The sequence below is a fragment of the Anas acuta genome, chromosome 15 (genome assembly GCF_963932015.1).
Source record: "Anas acuta chromosome 15, bAnaAcu1.1, whole genome shotgun sequence".
NCBI lineage: Eukaryota > Metazoa > Chordata > Aves > Anseriformes > Anatidae > Anas > Anas acuta.
Genome location: NC_088993.1, coordinates 2792158 through 2809779, shown reverse-complemented (window position 1 = coordinate 2809779; position 17622 = coordinate 2792158). Strand labels below are relative to the sequence as shown.

The window sequence follows — 17622 nt, the reverse complement described above, 5'->3', positions numbered from 1 at the left end:
GGCGGTTCGCGTTCTTGCAGCGAGCCCCCCCCTCGATCCCCCGCTCCCCCTGCGCGCCCCTGCCCCTCGCACGCTGCTCCCAGCCTCAACTTTCCTCGCTCGGCGCCTCCCGCCGCCGACTCGCCCGCCCGAGCTCTCCCGGCCCCGGCCGCCCATGTTTGCAGAGGGGAGAAAGGGCCGGGCGCCCGTGCACCGGGGCCGGGTGCTGGGGGCCGAGGAGGGGAGCGCCCGAGGGGGAGCCGGGCTGCGGGGGAGCCCCGGGAGCCCGCGGCGAGGCTGGGGGAGAGCGGGGGGGGGGGGGGGGGAACTCGGCGCGGAGTTGAGGGCCCGGGGCCCGGCCTCACCTTCCATCTCCATGTCCTCGGGCTCGCTCAGCTGCTGCTCCCCGGGCTTCTGGTGCTGCTGCTGCTGCTGCTGATGGTGGTTCATGTCGGGCTGGGCTCGGGGCTGGGGCTCGGCGGCGGCGGCCTGGGCCTTTCCCGCGGGGGGCTGCGGGCCTGCGTCGGGAGGGGCAGGGGCGGAGGAGCGGCGGGGCCCGGGCAGCGGCCGGGACTGGGCACCCGCCTCGGGGGGCTGCGGCTGGGCTCCGGCGGGCAGGGAGCGGGCAGCCGGGGGAGGCAGCGAGACGCGCACGTATTTGCTCGCTATTCGCCCAATCTCGGCGGCGGCACCCGGTCGGGGGAAAGGGGTGGGGAGGAGGGACCGGCCGGGGGTGGCGGCTTCCCCGGGGGCCGGAGGGGAGGGGAGGGGACCGGGACGAGGGAGGGGGGAGGGGAGGGGGGGGGGGAGCCGGGAGATCAGGAGTCAGGGCCCGGCGGCTGCGCCCGCCGCTTCCCCCTCCCCCGGCGAGGTGTCCCCGGCGCTGCGAAGTCGGGGAGGCGCCGCGGGGCCCCTCCTCTGCCCTCCCGGCCCCCCCAGCGCCCCGGCACCGCCGCCCGGCTCGCTGCTCCCGGCCCGCGGGCCGCCCCCGTCGCCCGTGGCCCGGCGCGCTGGTGCCGCTCGGCCGCCGCCAGCGCTCTGCGCCTCAAAATGGCGGCTGCGGTAAGCGCCGTGAAATGTCACATCCGCATGAGGGGCAGGCGGCCCAGCGAGCCGGGGAGGGGGAGGCAGCGCCGCGGCCGCGCCGGGAACAGCAGCCGCTGCCGCCGCCGCCGCCGCCGCCACAGGAGGCCGGGGAGGCGGAGCCACAGGGGCCCCGCCGCCGCCGCGGCCTCCCCGCGGGCCGCCGCCACCTGCGCGCGGCCCCGCGCCCCGGCCGGGCCGGGCAGGGCAGGGCCGGGCCGCGGCCTCCCCGCGGGCGGCTCGGGAGCGCCGGGGGTCGCGGGAGCCGCCGGGGGTCGGGGCTCGGGGCGCGGCCGCACGCGGGGGAAGCTGCGGCGGAGGCGGGCTCAGGGCTCGGCCCCCCCCCGGCCCGCGCGGCTCCGGGCTGCGGTGCGTGGGGGGAGCGGGCGGGGGGCCTGGGGGCGCCGGGGGGAGCGGGCACCGGAGAGGGCCTGGGGACGGGGCCCGGCCCTGCCTGCGGCCCGCTGCGTTTCGTGGGCCCCGCGCGGGGGATAGGCCCTGCGTGGCCTTGGGTTTTGTACGCTGGAAAGGGCAGGGAAGGGTGCGGATGAATAGGTAATGCTGGGCAGCCCAGAGCTAGGGCGGCGGAGGAAGCAAATTCATCGAGGTGTGGAAGAGGAGGTGGGAGACTGCAGAGAGGGCCCTGTAATGCGCGGTGTTAGCCGTGCAGGATTTAATTCGCAGCAGTGGGAAAACGGGGCAGGAGGATAGCCTGAGGGGAAATGCCCAGGACGTGCAAGATTGGGCTTCCTGAAGGGACTGAAAATGTACCCCAGCAGGCAGTGCTGCTCTGATTGCAAGTGGATAAGTGATCTATGAGTTTGTTTATTTTTCCAGTTTATAAAATGAGCAAATCACACCCAATTTGGGGGACAAACCCAGTCTGTCTGAGCTCCAGCTGGTCCCTTTTCAGCAACACAGGACTCTGCAGGGTGGGCAGGACAGGAAAATAATGTCCCGCATCTGAAGCCTTGCCTTAAGTAGTAAAAATCCAGAGCTAGAACGTGGAAAAATAATGGAGGCTGAAGATATTATTGGGAAGATCAGGTTCTGAAAACAGTTTGATAGTTTGCCTTCTAAATAGGACGTTCTGACGACATCCTGTTGTTCCTCTCAATTCTCAAAAGCTGTTTAAAGAAAAATCATTTACAAGCATTTTCTTGATACTGGCCTGGGCAAAAACATGAAAATCTACAAAACCCAGGTTACCGATAAAGAGGGAGATGGGATCTGGCTTAGGACAGAGGTCTATGCACAGATCTTTCATTTCTGAATGTCCTAAGCTTTGAATTCCGCACTGCAGCCTTTCCCTATCGTTACCTCCCTGAACAATTGTTCTTTCCTAATGACTTCCATTCCAACCTCCTAAATCATATGCAGGTTTAAACTCATCCCTCTGTCCTTCCTCCACAAGTGATTCCCAATACAGGATGAACGAGTATGTCACAACGAGGAGATCGCTACAGATTATTACCTGATTCTTCAGCCACAGACAGCGAGGTTGTAAGCAAGGACCAACAGCAAAAACAATGTCACTGTTTAGGAGCAAGTCCCTAAAGACAGTCAAGCTAATTCATCATAAGCATTAAATTTATTTATTTTTTTTACATATGAAAATTTCTCAGTTTCAGATATTTTTCAGGCAGCTAAGTTTTCCAAAGTCATTGGCTTCTCCTGCTGTTTTAGGGGAGCAGAAATTGGCAAAAGGCATCTGCACAAATCCTTTGCTGTGGAGAGAGCAGTGTGGAAGAGGGGCAGGAATTTTTGTCATCAACTGGACGATGCATAGTCAGCTTATGAAGATGGAATGCCGCAATCAAGCAGTGCCATTTCTATGTATTTATAGTTTAAGTGAACTTTTTGGGGTCCAGATACAAGGCAGACTTAAGTATCTTGTAATGTTTTGAAGAAAAAAAAAACACTTGTGAAAATATATCATACATTGTGTGAATATAGCTATAAGTAAAAAAAAAACTATTGAAAATTGATTCAGGTCCTCTTATTTAAGAGGGAATAAATTTTGTGTGTATAATCATCTCAAAATGCATTTTTGAAATAAATGGTAAGCATTTTGCATAGCCAGCCAGTGGTTGTTGCACTGCGATTTGATTGTTTTTGGACAGGAAATACAAATTTTATCAATTGCCAAGCCTAAGGTGAAGTCCAGATCTCAACATATGCTAACATTTTATCCCAACTACATGAAGCATACTTCTGCAAAGTATTTCTGGCCTGTTTCCACTCCCTTCTGAAACTCTCTGCTGTTCACCTCTCCCCAGTACAAGACACAAAAGCTCCATCCTTTAAAGGAAAGGATGGTCACCTTTTATATAACTGCTTGGCCATATCATCGCTGCCAGCATTTGGCTTAGCCTCTACCTCAGCAGTGATATCCAATCACTTATTTATCCAGCTGTTCCATAAATTCCTTCTATTTTCATAAGAAATCCATTTTCGCACTGCATGCCCCATCTTTAACAGCCACATCCCTCTGCAGATGATTCCTGCCTCCTGCAGTTCTGATGGTAAATTCCATATGTGGAAGGTTCGGCAAACACCTGAGAAGGGTTACTGATATTAAAAAAAAAAAAAAAAATAAGCTCATGAGTAGGGACGTGATGAATACAGTCTATGTATCCATTGCTATCAGTTTTATTCTTGTCCTTCCTTTCTCACTCCTTCCTTTCATTTCCTACGCCCACTTATTGAATCTTGTCTAAATTTAGGCCTCTATCCTGTAAACTAATCCAGTCCCTCTTGGCCCTTATGCCCACACAAAGCACTGGGGAATTTGGTAAAGCTGCACCTGAGCAAGGGATTTTGTCCTCCAGGCCCAAGCTGTATATTAGTAGGCAAAGGAGATTCCCTGTTTTGTACTGGCTGGGTCAATAGGGCTGTCAGACAGGCTGCAGCCTCCCAGCATTCCCTCCACATTACTCATCGTAATGTAATGAGAGATGAAGTTAAAGAGGCGCTATCATCTTTAAAATGCCATTGAAGAAATGGGCTTCATTTCATGAAGCTGACCTGCTCCTGAGCCTCACCGAAATTAAAAATAAATCCAACTCGGTCTGTTTATTTTTAAAACACTCACAAGCCAGTGTTTGGCTGCCTGAGTGCCAGGCCGAGCACCGAACCAGGCAGCCCCGTGTCTCTGCTGCCTGCCTGTCCTCCAGGTGAGATCCTGGCTGGGCTGGAGCCAGGGAGGCTTTGTCCTGCCCTGCTGCTGCCCCCTGCTCCAAAAGGCCACGTTGTCTTTAGCAGGCTTCAGGTGGCCACAGTGGCCACCCATGGCTTCAGATGGCCACCACAGGGTAAACTGTAGAGGGGAACACCACAGCAAACTGGGCTGAAGGAAAGGAGGATGCTGCCCCATGGCAGAATATCCTGGACCAGGAGCACTTGTGCCAGTCTGCTGATTTCCTCCCAGCTCCTCAGCTGCGTCAGGAGATCTTGCCTCCCACTTGGCTGTTTGCTGCCCTCACTTCAGCACAGACGTCCTCCCGTGGCCAGGCTCTACACTTCCAGCACCACTTATGGTGCCCCATAATGCGTGCAGGTGGCCATGTCTATAATTAAGGAGATTTATAGCTGTGTAATGACAGAAGGGCAATTACACCAGCACACACCCTTAATATAGATGCACTAAACCAGCAAAACTGGGGTTACCACTTGTGCGTATTCTGCCATGTTTCTGGATTAATATATATTAATGCAAATATGCCCCTGTGCCAGCAACATGCTTCCTCAGGATGTTGAGTTTGCACTCGTGGGACCGTATGCACAGTTATACCATCCTATACCTCTTACAGTCATGAGTTAAAGTGTGCTGGAGGCTGCCTTCTCCACTCAGGCAGCTGCTTCTGGTCTCATGGTTTTGCTTCTTCCACGATCAGAGACACTTAGTACTACAGTGATAAAAGTAAGTGAAAATCTTCTCGCTGTTGCCAGAAGCTCTCCATTCCCTTGTTCATGGTTCTTTCGGTGCTTTTCCACATTGCTGATACTGCACTGCATCTAGAGAGTGAAAGGTGGATCCTCGGGCACCTTATTCAGGGAGTCAAAAGTCAAACGTTTTGAGACAAGACCTTCCAGCTGAAGCAGGCGATCAGCTGCTCTTGTGAACACCTTCAAGCTGAGTGTGGGGAAGAAAATCATGATGTTGCTGGAGCACATGAGACAGGAAGGCAATAGGCAGAAAAAGTCACTAAAGGTACAGAATTGGATGCAAAAACTCAGTAATTTATTTGGCTGCAATACATGTATCTAACTGCAACAACTTGGTGCACAGCTAGTGGGATGGAGAGCATCTCATGTCTCTATGAATGTATTTTCCACATTTTCTAACCCTCAAAATCCTGCAATAACTCTGGACTTTTGTATTTTTTTCTTTCCACAAAGTGACAAAAGAGGCGTGTTCACATCTGAGCTGCTAGGTGGTGACCCAGTCTGTTTACCATCTTTGAAAAGTCAGATGATCCCTTTTTCTCATCAAATTTTGTTGGACACAGTAAACTGAAGTTAAGTGTTACCAGTGATATACATCCATAGTGAAATAAGCAATGGAAGGTACTCTACTGGTTCCTAATTATATACTATAATTATAATTAATTATACTATAATTAATTAAATAAGGCTACCCATAAAAATTGTGTATTACTCTGAGGAGAAGGCAGAAGGTGAAGCTGCAAAGTATCTGAAATTAGGTATATTTGCAACAGCCCTTTTTAAAGTGAATTCATTATTAGTGGAAGATAGGGACTGCCAGTAAGAAAACCGATGCTTCCCGTGCAGCTTGCATTGTTATGCTGAAGCGCCTTGACCCACAGAGGTTCTCAAAATGCTTGTAATGCCGTGTTTGAATAATCCGTACAACTCCTTCTCTGTAAGGGAGATGAGGTGCTTAAGATCACCGTATTTACAAATGGGCAGGAAAAGATTAAGTGACTTGTTGTACACCGCAGGTCATACACCAGCTAACTCACTGTCAGAGCCAGAATGTGAGCTGTGAATATATTAAAGCAGAAATTACTTACATGGTCTGGGTTTTGCTTATTTCTTTGTTACTTCCTTTGCTTTTAGAAAAAAAAAAAAAAAAAAAAAAAAAAAAAGATAATGATGGTTTCTTTGCTGTGGCCATCCATGTATCACATATGTAGTTATAAGGGCAGATCCTTCCAGCATGTGTCCCAATAGGCCATGCACTTGCAGCTTCATAATCCCTCTGCACATTGCTATTGTGGGACTGGACACATCCACAGAAAGGTGGCACAGAGTAGCGGGATGAAAATCAGGGGAATTCTTCTGTTGTGGCATAGCAACTGATCACCCTTTGTGCAATCTTCCTAATTTTTAAGTCTCTTCACTTCTGGCATCAAAAGGCAAAGAGCATTTGCAGTGGTATTTGACCGCTTGTCCATTCATCTGTGGAGGAAAACAAAGTTGTTTCTGTGCCATCTTCCCTGGGGGCTCTTGAGGACAACAAGAAGATAAACATTCCGGTTAAGGTATCAGGCTGAGACTTATGAGAGGACACTTGAGTTCCTGGCTTCGTCACAGACCTCCTCTGTGACACCTCCTCTGCAAAGCACCAGGTGGCTGATCCAGAAGAACACAACACAGATTTAACCTGGGTCTTGCTAACATAGGAGTTGTGTATCCATAAATGTCAATTTGCTTGGTCAATTTAGTGGGAAAGGTCACAGACATGGGCAGGTACTGTCTGTGCTAAATAAGATGCTTCCTGATGTTCACTAGGTCTGCCAGGCATTAGTGCTCCTAAGCAAAGGTAACTTATTATGTTCAAGTGAAAATAAACATAAAATATAATATGAGAAATCAGAGTGCTTAAAGATTTAAACTATTTCTCCTTCCTGCAATCACCTCCCTTTGCCTGTCTGCACATCACATTCCCACTTGGATACTGAGTTTAGCTTTTGTATACCCAGAAGCAGCTGTCAGCCCACGCGTAGGCACTGGGACCTACAGTGCCATATCTCCAGTGCCCTTTCCTTACCTCCTTACTCTGTCTTCCTCCTTAGAAGAAAAACCTACACCCACAAATTCTTTTTCTTCCTTCCTTCCTTCCTTCCTTCCTTCCTTCCTTCCTTCCTTCCTTCCTTCCTTCCTTCCTTCCTTCCTTCCTTCCTTCCTTCCTTCCTTCCTTCCTTCCTTCTGGAGGCCACATTAACCTCTATTCTGATACCAATTCTTCTTCACCCTGGTCTTCACTTTATCCTGATGGGTTAAAAACTATGAAAACAGGTCTGGGGCAGCATAAGCATAGGTGATGCTAGGACTACATTGAATGGTTATCATATTAGAATTATCTGTCATATAATAAGGAGCAGCTCTGATTTCTTTCTATGTAGCATGTACAGTCTGGCAGAGTTCAGTACAAAGGTAGGAACTGATCCTGCAATTTGATCAGCCTGGGTAAACCCAATGAACTCAGTGGATGGATCAGATTCCAGTACTGAAGATTAATTTTGTAACCTGTCTAGTAATCAAACCTCAAAAAATCTCTCAGTGATTAAATAAAAAAGGTAACTGAGATCTGCATTGTCATTTTTACTTCAAATGAATGTTCTAGCATTGGTTGAATTAATCATTTGTTTTGAGTGGCAGAGAAAAGATCCTAGAGAGGGAATAAATAAGAACAAGTGAATCAAATAATAAAAAGGAATTTTTTAAATATAAACTTGGGAAGATACACCTTTTGCTTTGCAATGAACAAAACCAGGTCCTAGAAGATATGTCTGTTTCTATCACTCTCAAATGTGAGCCCTGATCCTGCAGGGAGCTCTGTGCAGACAGATCCAGGAAGCAATGTGGTCTTCTTCAGTGTCTTGAGATTTGATTTCAGGTCAGAAATTCCCAGTAAAATAGAAAAGTGTTTTTTCTCCACTTAGTTTTTGTGTGTATGTGAAAGGAGTATCAGAATTATGAAGCTTCGCTGTCCCTACAAAAAAAAAAAAAAAAAAACTGCTGAAGTGAAAGCCCTCTGGTTTTTGATAAAGATGTGACTGTTGAATTTTTCCCAAATAAGGCTGTCTCCAAAGTATTATTAGGAATTTGAGTTCAGCAGGAGGAAGAAAAAGTTTGATTAGAGACCCTTGGCCTCTGATTGTTCAGATTTCAGACCCTATTATCATAGCCATCGTTCTGGTTTCCCTATGCTCTGTGCCAGCTAGCAAAGCTGGAGAGGTCAAAGTGCAAGCAAGCCAAAAACCCAGGACAGAATAAAAAAGGTATCTTTGCTCTTTCTTCATAAATCAATAACAAATAAATGAGATGTGGGATTTTTTCCTCCCCTTTAAGACAATTTTCAGAGGGCTGTTTAAACAGCAATGATCACTCCAGATATTTGAGTAGAGACTGAGAATTAATTGCTGGAAAACTGCCACTATATGTGGGGTCTGTGGAGGAGGAGTTCCTCACACCAGCAATGCCAGAATTGTGCTATGTTGCAGCGGGGAGGAAGACACCAATTAGACTAATAGAAAGAGCAGGGCTGGGAGCATAGAGATAAACATCTGGAAGGTTCCCTCGGGCAATTCCATTTGAAGACTTAAAAATAGGAAGGATGAATTTAACTGCAATCCCGAAATGGAACTGAAACTGGGAGATTTGTTTGCAGGTGGAATCACATAATTGTAGTTCGTCCTATTATCAGCAATAGTTTACATTTAGGGGAGTTTGGGAAGCTGGGCTTTTAAAGAACGTGGACTGAGAACTGACAATAGGCCGTGGGAGGCAAGATGAGAGCATGGATTAACATTTCCACAGTGGTGAAGTCAAAGCCAAATGTGGCATCCAACTACCTTTATTTGTTCTCAATATTTAGCAATGAATATTAATTATATTTAAAGCAAGCTGTTTTGTTATTCGAATATGAGCATTAAGCATTAGTTGGTGCTAACATCACAGCTTAAAGCAGCTGGTGCTAACATTGCAGCTTAAAGCAGTCTGTCATTCTTTCAGAATGCCTTGCTTTCTGGGCAGCCCATCCCATCTCCAGTGTCCTGATAGCGAGGGATGCTTTCACTAAAAGTAAATTGTGGCTAAGGTTATTGTTGTCGTTGTTTTTTAGCAAGATTAAAGCATTTAATTTCTTTGAGAAAGTTTAGGGAAAATGTTCTTTTGGGCTGTTTTGGATATGTTGCATTTGAAATAAACCTGGTGCGTGGTGTGTTAGTGGTAGGGTCTGGGGAGAAAAGAGAGTTAAAAGTTTAATTTTTTAGATATGCTATGCTTAGAAATCCTTAAGTTGATAATTTATAAAGATAGCCTGTGGTCAGACTTCTTGGTCTGAGATCCTTAGTATAAGATATTTTTCAATAACCTTTTTGCTTGATCCTTGATGTCTGCAGTTGCTGCATTAAGCAAAAGGCAGGATTCCTATGTTCATCATTTACCTTTTCCACCAAACATATGTTTATTTATATTACATACATATCTTATATAACCCCCTCCCCCCCATTATTTCTTCCTGATTGAACCTGGCAAAGGAGGTCCTTGCAGAATCACCAGTACTCTGCCAATGTTGAAGGCTGTTGCCTTAAGTGATGTGATGCCTGTAGGAACCTGTTTTGACACAATTTGCCTGGCTTCTCTGGAGGCTACTTCAGTGTTTTGGCAAACTGCAGTTATTGGTACTCATTTTACTTTTTGCCTCAATCCTCAAGGTTCCTTGATAAATTTAAGAAGCTTTTCTTTAATACATTTTTAAGCAGTATCTTCTACAAAAGCATTAATTTGGTGCTCCATGGGCTAGCTTTTTCGTATTTCCATCCATAGGCCCAATAAGCTATCACCATCAAATTGGAAGATTCTGCCAAATGTTAGCTCACTGACTCATCCGAGTGTTCCTTTCATGGCAGAGAAAAGGAATTATTTTTTATTAACAGGATTTCATGCTTTTGAATAGCTTCAAGGAGATCAGACCCAGAGGTCCTTCACAGCAGAAGCTGAAGGAGCAAAAGCCATTTTCCAACACAGATCAAGTCCCAAGAGGTTGGAATATTTAACTCACCTTGTCAGAAGCTTTCTAACAAAGGCAAGTCTTCTAACTCTGGCCTCAGATCAGAACAAGTGGGAGATTTTGAATGCTCTTAGCTGGTTTTTAAATCTGGAAAGACCTACAGCTGCAAATAAAGGACTGCCACTTTTATTTGATGATTCTTTGGCAATTCAGTCCATCAGAACCTAAAGCTTAAAGCACTAACCTTCCCCAATCCACATGGGAAGCAGTACAACCAAGTAGTCAGGCTTCTCAAAGTAAAAACGCCCAGTTTTACCTCAACTGAATTACTCCAGGGTAGGCTCTTGAGACTTTTTATACATTCATACGGCAATGTGTATTTTTGAAACCTTCTACTAAGAGCTCTCTTCTAGGATCTTTATGGAGTCTGCTATCACTGACTTCATTGGAACCACTCACTTTGTGGTTTCTTATATACTTTCTTGGTGGCATCAAGTGAGATTCACACATCAAGCAGTTATCTTTTAGATGTTACATAGTAGAGTGCTGCAGAGGACTCATCTGAGAATCACTGCAAGGATGAGACTTGAGCTACTTTGCCATTTCTGCCCTGCATGTTCTAATAAAACATTATTATTATTGTTGTTGTTATTGTAAAAAACAGTTGTAAAGGGCTTGAGTGAACTAAAGTACTTGGAAGGTCCATCTACCTTACTGTCTCACTTGGTATCAACACAGCAAGCAGCTTTGCCACCAATACCTTGTCTAACTGCTAAGCTGCTCCAGTACATTTTGTTTTTATAACCTGTCTGGCCTGAAGTTTGAAATCATGTCAAACTGCATTTGATCTGAAGCAAAGCAGTCCCCACTGTGTTTCTCGGGGATATTTTCATCCAAGACAACTGCAAGTTAGCTACGTGGTGCATGCTCCACACATTCACAAAACCACTATGATTTAGATTTAGTCTACAGAAAGAGATCCTATTTTAGTCGTCCTGTGCTGTGGAAATTGTTTCCAAGATTACAGGAATCAAGCTGTTCAACACAGCAGAAACTTCATCTGTTGCAGGATAACATTACTTAACTCTGAGTTTTGCTTTAGTCTTGCATGCATCGTTCAGAGTTAGAAACGCTATGCTGGAGTTTACTCCGAGTTGCCTCGCCTTTTCTTTCAAATATGACTGCCTTTATATACATTCCTTTCCCCTATGAATTCCACCTTTACATGGCTTTTCTTATTGTTGTGCCTTCTTTTTTCTCACCTTCTGACACTCCAGGGGTAAGAATCCAGACAGATCTCTGGAAAGGGCCAGCCACTCACCAGAATTTACTGCTCTGAAGAGACTGTTCACCTCTGTCCTATTGTTGGAGAGTCTCTGATAAGATATTGATTTTGTAACTTCTGTATTGCTCTGTCAGACTTTCTTCCCCTTCCCATCCTCTTTTATGTTTTGCCCTACTTCACCGGTTTATCTCACTGGTAAAACATTAATGCCTGCTCATATCTGGAGCTGCACAGAGCAGCCGATCCAGATGTGGAGACCACCAGTTTGTGCTTGGCACTAGTACCAAGCCACCAGTATATGGGCCCAAACATCTCAGGATTTCAAAGAGTTGCATTTATCTCATTCTGATAAGTCAGGAAGTAGGACTGAGAATCTTCAGTGAGATGAGAATCTGAATAATCTCCGCAAATGTGAAAATTACTGGTTAGTAACTTTTTTTAGGCATTTACTTGATTACACAATCAATTCTTTTTGACATGTTGCTAATATAGTGTAAGATGCCATTAGGTATTTGCAGCATTAAAGCTTAACCAAAACCAGAGAACAAGTCAATAACTACCCATGCATAAGTCAATGCAGAGATGGATTATTCTACGAAATCTCGATTATCTACAGAAATAAAAGAAAACAACAACAACACGGTTCTGAGAATTTGAGTAAATGTAAGAGAAGTGAGAACATTTTTCAAAACCTTTAGGGAGAGTACGTTAAAAATGTGTTACAAGAGCTACTTATTAAATCGTGGACATATCTTTCAAGTAAAAGGGTAGAAGCCTGTCTCTTAAGCAGTTTAAAATATTAAGAATCAATTCTGCACTAGCAGATTGGACAGACTGAAGTACTGGTGACCCAGACACTTGCAACTGGAGGAAGGCAACAATGCCTGTAGCCAGCACAGCTGCAGCTCCAAGAGAATGAGTTGCGAGGCCTACAGCTCATGCACACCTATTCAGTGGGAATATTCCCATGCATAAATTTACACACACACATTTGCAGACCTGCAAACCTAATGTGATTGATGTCTTCCTCTCTGTATGCTATAATTTGAAAGCTGAATACAGTTTATAATAAAGGGAGTGCTATTTAAACACGAAGGTGACTTGATGTTTAAATAGGTTACATTTTGAGGATGCTTTCAACCTGTTACTGGTCAGTTCTCTATACAATAGCTAGGCACTAGTTTCAAGGAAGTTGGAAACTTTTTCCAGTCCACCATCCTCATTTCCTATGTTTCTGAAGAGAAATTCATAACAAGGTCACACAGTCCCAGAAACATTATACTGAAAGGGTCACTGCATTTAAAGTGGTCACTACTGTTACTCACCATTCCTATCCTTTTGCTGGATGTCACTGCCCTCAAAGCAAGGACAGCTCACCCACCTGTGAATTAGCCCTCGGACTACTGCAGTTCTGTATTAAGGCCAGCCCAGGATTGAGTTATTTTCCTTTAGGGTACTGGGCTGACCACAGTGGCAATCCAGGACCAGGTTCCCCAGATAATCAGAAGTCTGTGCCTTGGAAAGGAGTAAGGCCACGGGCTGGAGGCAGTGAAACCTCTGGTTTAATCTGCTGCACCAAGTGTGTTGGAGCTTCATTAAACATCAGGTAGTAGTAGTGATGGAGAGGGGCTGTACTACACGAGAGATACTAGAGGCCAGCATAATCTGGAATAGCATAATTTTACACTCCAGAGCTGAATTTTGGGGGGGTTGTGTAGAACTGGAAATATGGATAGGCTATTTTTGAACCTTGCTAAGCTAAAAGTTGAGGATTGGCTATTTAGAAATTAATGGGACATCCTAAATTGTCTTCAACCCCAGCAGACGAGATATAAAAGTAAAGGAATTATCTGATACACATGACAGAATGACAGCAGAGGAGGAGGAGCTGCAGGTGGAAAGACCCTAGCTGGTTTTTAAAGGATTGCAAGAAGTCAATCTTGCAATCTTTGCAAAAAATTTCTGCATTTTTTTCTGCAAAAAATTGCAGAAACAGCTGCAGACTGTGGGAGTCAGAGACTGAGTGGAGGGAGCTACAGCTGAGCGTGGTGGTGGAGGAGGTAGGAGTGGAAGCCCGGGCCTACCCACTGCCTGAGGGGAAGGGAATTTCCATGCGTAGGCAGAAGTCCTGGAGGGGAAGGATAAAATAGCAGAGTTGGGGGTTCCTGAGAGCAGGGAAGCCCACACATGTATCCAGATCCCTGTGACAGGGTGCAGCTCTGAAGAGAGACACACTTGTTTCATGTGGACGTCACTTTGCAGTTTGATGGTGCATGCCTAGCACATGGTTTTCTGCCACCTGGTAGTTGGTGTGGTCTGAAGCACTGCAAGGAAAGTGCTATTTCACAGAGACATGTGCAAACACATGCTCCTTGTGCAATGCTTATGTTCCCACATTCACCCTCAGTTCTTTCTTTCGGGTTCATTACTTTTTCTTCCCCTTTATTTTGGGAGAAAAAAAAAATCACCGTTTTTGCAAAAAGATTACACCACCATGTTATAATCATAAGGGAAGCCAGACCTTTTTGAAACTTAATTCTTCAAGAGCACTTTGAAAATTCCAACCAGAAAACATTTATGAGAAACTGGAGGAAGCAAGAGCTGGTTAAGAAGTCATTTCTGAAGATTTTAGAATTTGAGAAGACAAATAGCAATAACCTGCATGAATGAGAAAGGCCTATTGGTCCTTATTTTGTTGTTCTTCCTGTTCTTCTGGCTCCATCAGCTCTGTGCCAGTCCCTGCCTGCAGGAGCTTCCTCATTCTTTCCCTGTTATTTTTGAATCCACCTCTTTCAATTTCCCAAAGACAGAACGTAAAACTGATTGATCAATGAAATAATGAATCTCATGTTTCATAATGCCCAACAAACATTTCTAGAGCAGAATCAAGGATCATTGTGGAAACACCAGCCTGCACCAAAGGCAAGAAAGAGATGGCCAGACTCAGCAGCAGCAAAGCGTACAGAGCTCATTCTCCTTTCTTGAGAATTAAGTCTTTTTAAAAGTCTTTCTGTAGAAAATTTTATTTTCATTTGTTTTCCTAGATTGATGATGTATGATTCTTCCTGTGTTATTTATGGAGAGATTATTTGGCCACATGATTAACTAACACAACAACCAATTACATACTTATTGTACTAATTGAGAGTTTGTGTACAGAAAAATTACCATAGAAATTATATGAAATGAGCTCATCTCAGTGAAACAGAGGGAGACAGAGGAAGACCTGCTATTAGAGCAGGAAGAGCATAGACAATGTCTTTCCATCTCGATTTGTCATCTTGTTTTGCATTAGCAGATGCAATGATTCTCTTTCAAAAAACACATTTGGTGAAATGCAAGAAAATCTGTAGTTTATTAGATGCTCATGTATGGCATTTCTTAAATTAAACAATGACATGAATAAAGTCCTTGTGGTCTGTATTTGTTGCTAAATGCTTTTACTATGCAAAGGATACTGAATGGGGATGTTACAAACGGAAGGTGTATTTGTGTGATGTTTTGCAGTCAGCAGCCTGGTGTTGCCTTTTCTGTTTGGGACAGTTCCTTAACCCTTATGCTAGAAACACAAATGTTTAACTACTGCAGGAACAGTTCCCAAGAAATTATGTTTGTGAGACATCTATGGCATTCCTGTTGGGAAATGTGCATCTTACCTTAATGGTTTAATGGGGAAGCAGAAAAATAGGCTCAATAGGTGAAAGAAGCACAAAAGTATAAAAGCAACCTGAAGGTAATTTCACTTTGTTCTAGGGGAATCTTGTATCAGAAAAGCAAAATGGTTCTGCCATGCATCTGGAATTCAAAATTCACAATTTCAGACTACTGATCCCCAAACAATTTGCTGCCAGGGTTATCTCTCTCTTAGAATGTTGCTGGTGAGCTGGAAGAAATGCCAGCTGTTTCAAGAACAAAGGGAATAGGGCAGTGAGGTAAAAAATTGAGGAGTTCTGCAATTTGTTTCCCACTCTAATAAAAAAAAAAAAAAAAGAAAGGTAAGCACCAAAATAACAATTATAAATTTCTTTTTCTTGTTTTTCTTTTAAAACCAGTTCCTTAAACTTTATATTGTTGTATACCAAACAGGACCGTATATCAGTATAGGTACACTGTTAGTGTCAACAGGCTTAAGAGAAAGAAGGAAAGACAGTTGTTACCATCACCAAAAATATCAACACAGAACTAAGGTTAAAGGAAGACGCTCAAAAATGATAATGGGAAGCAAAAAATTACTAACCTCTTAACATTCTTGTCTTTCACAGAGAGTGCTGTCTGGAGTAAGCCCCCAAGCGTGAGCACACCTCAGCTCATCCACCAGCACCAGCTCGTCCTGCGGGGAGAGCATGGGGCAGCAAATGGGTGAATGCAGGTCCCTCTCCTGGAGAGCTGTAAGGTAATCCAATAACAAAATTACCAAAATATCATCTTTAACGTGCTACAGGCCTTGCAAGCTAAATCCTCAACTGTCATAGAACTGAACAGTTCAATGAAGGCAATACATACACGTCAATTCAGTCCACTGGAGGTTGTTTATACAGAACAGCGTATGAATCTTGCCAATCTCAAGTGACACGACACTCCTGGAGAAGCACAAAGAAGTGGAAAACAATGTGCCATAAACGCGTTTGTAGTAATCCGACAGAGTCAGGTAACTTTCCACATAGCCTCAGTGGTGGCCATAAACCTGGCCTGCACTGCCAGTGAGCGCCGAGCGCTGTCATGAAACACAGAGGTGGTCATTGCTGGCCAACTCCTGGTCACTTGTCCGTTCATTATATTTTGCATATCTCAAATGATCTGTTCACTAAGAGCTTTATAAGGGCAAGTTGTGCTTGGGCCGATGGAAATGCAGCCATTGGTGGTATTATTTTGGAGGTTTGAGGGCAGCTCAGTGGCTGGGGTGAAGCCGGTGCGCCCAGAAGGCCCCTCAGCCTCCTGCTGCCCACAGTGCCCGCTGTGAGGTGCTGGAGAACGGCCCTGGCCCTGCCTCCCTGATCCCACAGGCACTGTGGCTGGGCAGCGTGTTGCCATCTGGTGTGTATAGCAGATGAGATGATTCCTGAGCTGGACAGGCCGCATTACTTTTGACTGCCTGTGTCAAGGCTAAAATGTGCCCACCTGCTTTCAGTGGTGAGGAGGTGCCCTCTGCACTGGCCTATGGCACTCTTGTGTGTAGGGCTGGGCTGAGCCCCATATGGTGCCAGCCAGGTGAGGAGGGAAGCCCACCCTTCCTGCCGCTTCCTGCCTTTCTCCCCTGAGGAAAATTCACTCACTATTCACAGGAGAGGTAAGATCAGCCCTCAAACCAGTGAATCTGCGGTGCTTCTAAGGGTTTGGGGGACAAGTTTCCCCCCAAAACCTCGTTCTGCGATGTGTATGTGCACACATATACATTCGTGGTACGCACTAACTCACAGCCAGCCCCGATTAACCCATTTGAGGGGCTCTGCATGATCAACACAGCCATGGGTACTCCTCACACCTCTGCCCAGCCCTGGAGCCTGCTTCTCACACTGCCCCAAAAAGTCTTGTCTGTATGTCATTCTCCAGCCAAAACTCCAGGGTATTCAACTCAGTTCCCTGTGGAGATAAGGCACACATGTGCCTCTGTTGCCAGGTTCAGTCAAATTTGACAGTAAGGCCCCAAAGATTTTTTTTTTCTAAATTTTGCTTGAGTGCAGCCATCTCTTCCTTTACCATCTTACTTAGCCCTAATTGACTCTATTTTAACACCATTCTTGCCTGTCTTCCCTTATTTCTCAATGGGTTGCCATGCTGCAGAGAGCAAAGGGAGCAGCCTCCTCCATGCATTCCCTGTTCCTCCCTTGGGGATGACTCCCTTCCCAAACTGCTGGCAGATTGAGACGTCTGGCATCCAGAGGAGGGGGAAAAACCACTTGCTCTCGCAGTCCCAATGCCACTTTTTGCCTCCTCTTTCAAAGCAGGTTGGCTGAGCTCGCTGGCTGCAAGCACACAGTCAATTAGCTGTTGTATGGCTGGGTTCAGATGTAAAGAGCTGGGGACTATCAGTTCAGGATGCCACAGTGAATTTTGTTACTGTGCTGGCATAGGGAGGCACCTATGTGCTTTTACACTCAAACTCTGGCTCACATGAGGGAGGTTAAACTTCTGAAAAACTTTATTATATACTTTTTTTTTTTTTTCTTGTTCTACAGGCTGCAACATAGTGAATTAAACTTCTAGAAAAATTGGCTGTGAACTTTTTTTTGCAATGTTCAATGGTTCGACTCAGCAAAACAATCAAAGGGCAAGGCAGAGGCATGCCTTTTCA

The 17622-nt window shown here is 45.7% G+C and overlaps 1 protein-coding gene and 1 long non-coding RNA gene across 3 annotated transcripts in view; one reads left to right on the top strand and one right to left on the bottom strand.

Moving 5' to 3' along the window:
• The window catches only part of USP7 (ubiquitin specific peptidase 7), a 72406-nt gene extending 71433 nt beyond the window's left edge, over nt 1-973 (bottom strand). Inside the window, exon 1 of the mRNA XM_068699451.1 lies at nt 345-973. Within this exon, the coding sequence (XP_068555552.1) occupies nt 345-429 (85 nt within the window). The 5' untranslated portion in view covers nt 430-973. The remainder of the gene's footprint in view (nt 1-344) is intronic.
• The window catches only part of LOC137864873 (uncharacterized), a 36340-nt gene continuing 19622 nt past the window's right edge, over nt 905-17622 (top strand). For both annotated transcript variants that reach the window (XR_011101666.1, XR_011101667.1), the window contains exons 1-2: nt 905-1041; nt 15593-15723. This is a non-coding gene — a long non-coding RNA (uncharacterized lncRNA). The remainder of the gene's footprint in view (nt 1042-15592; nt 15724-17622) is intronic.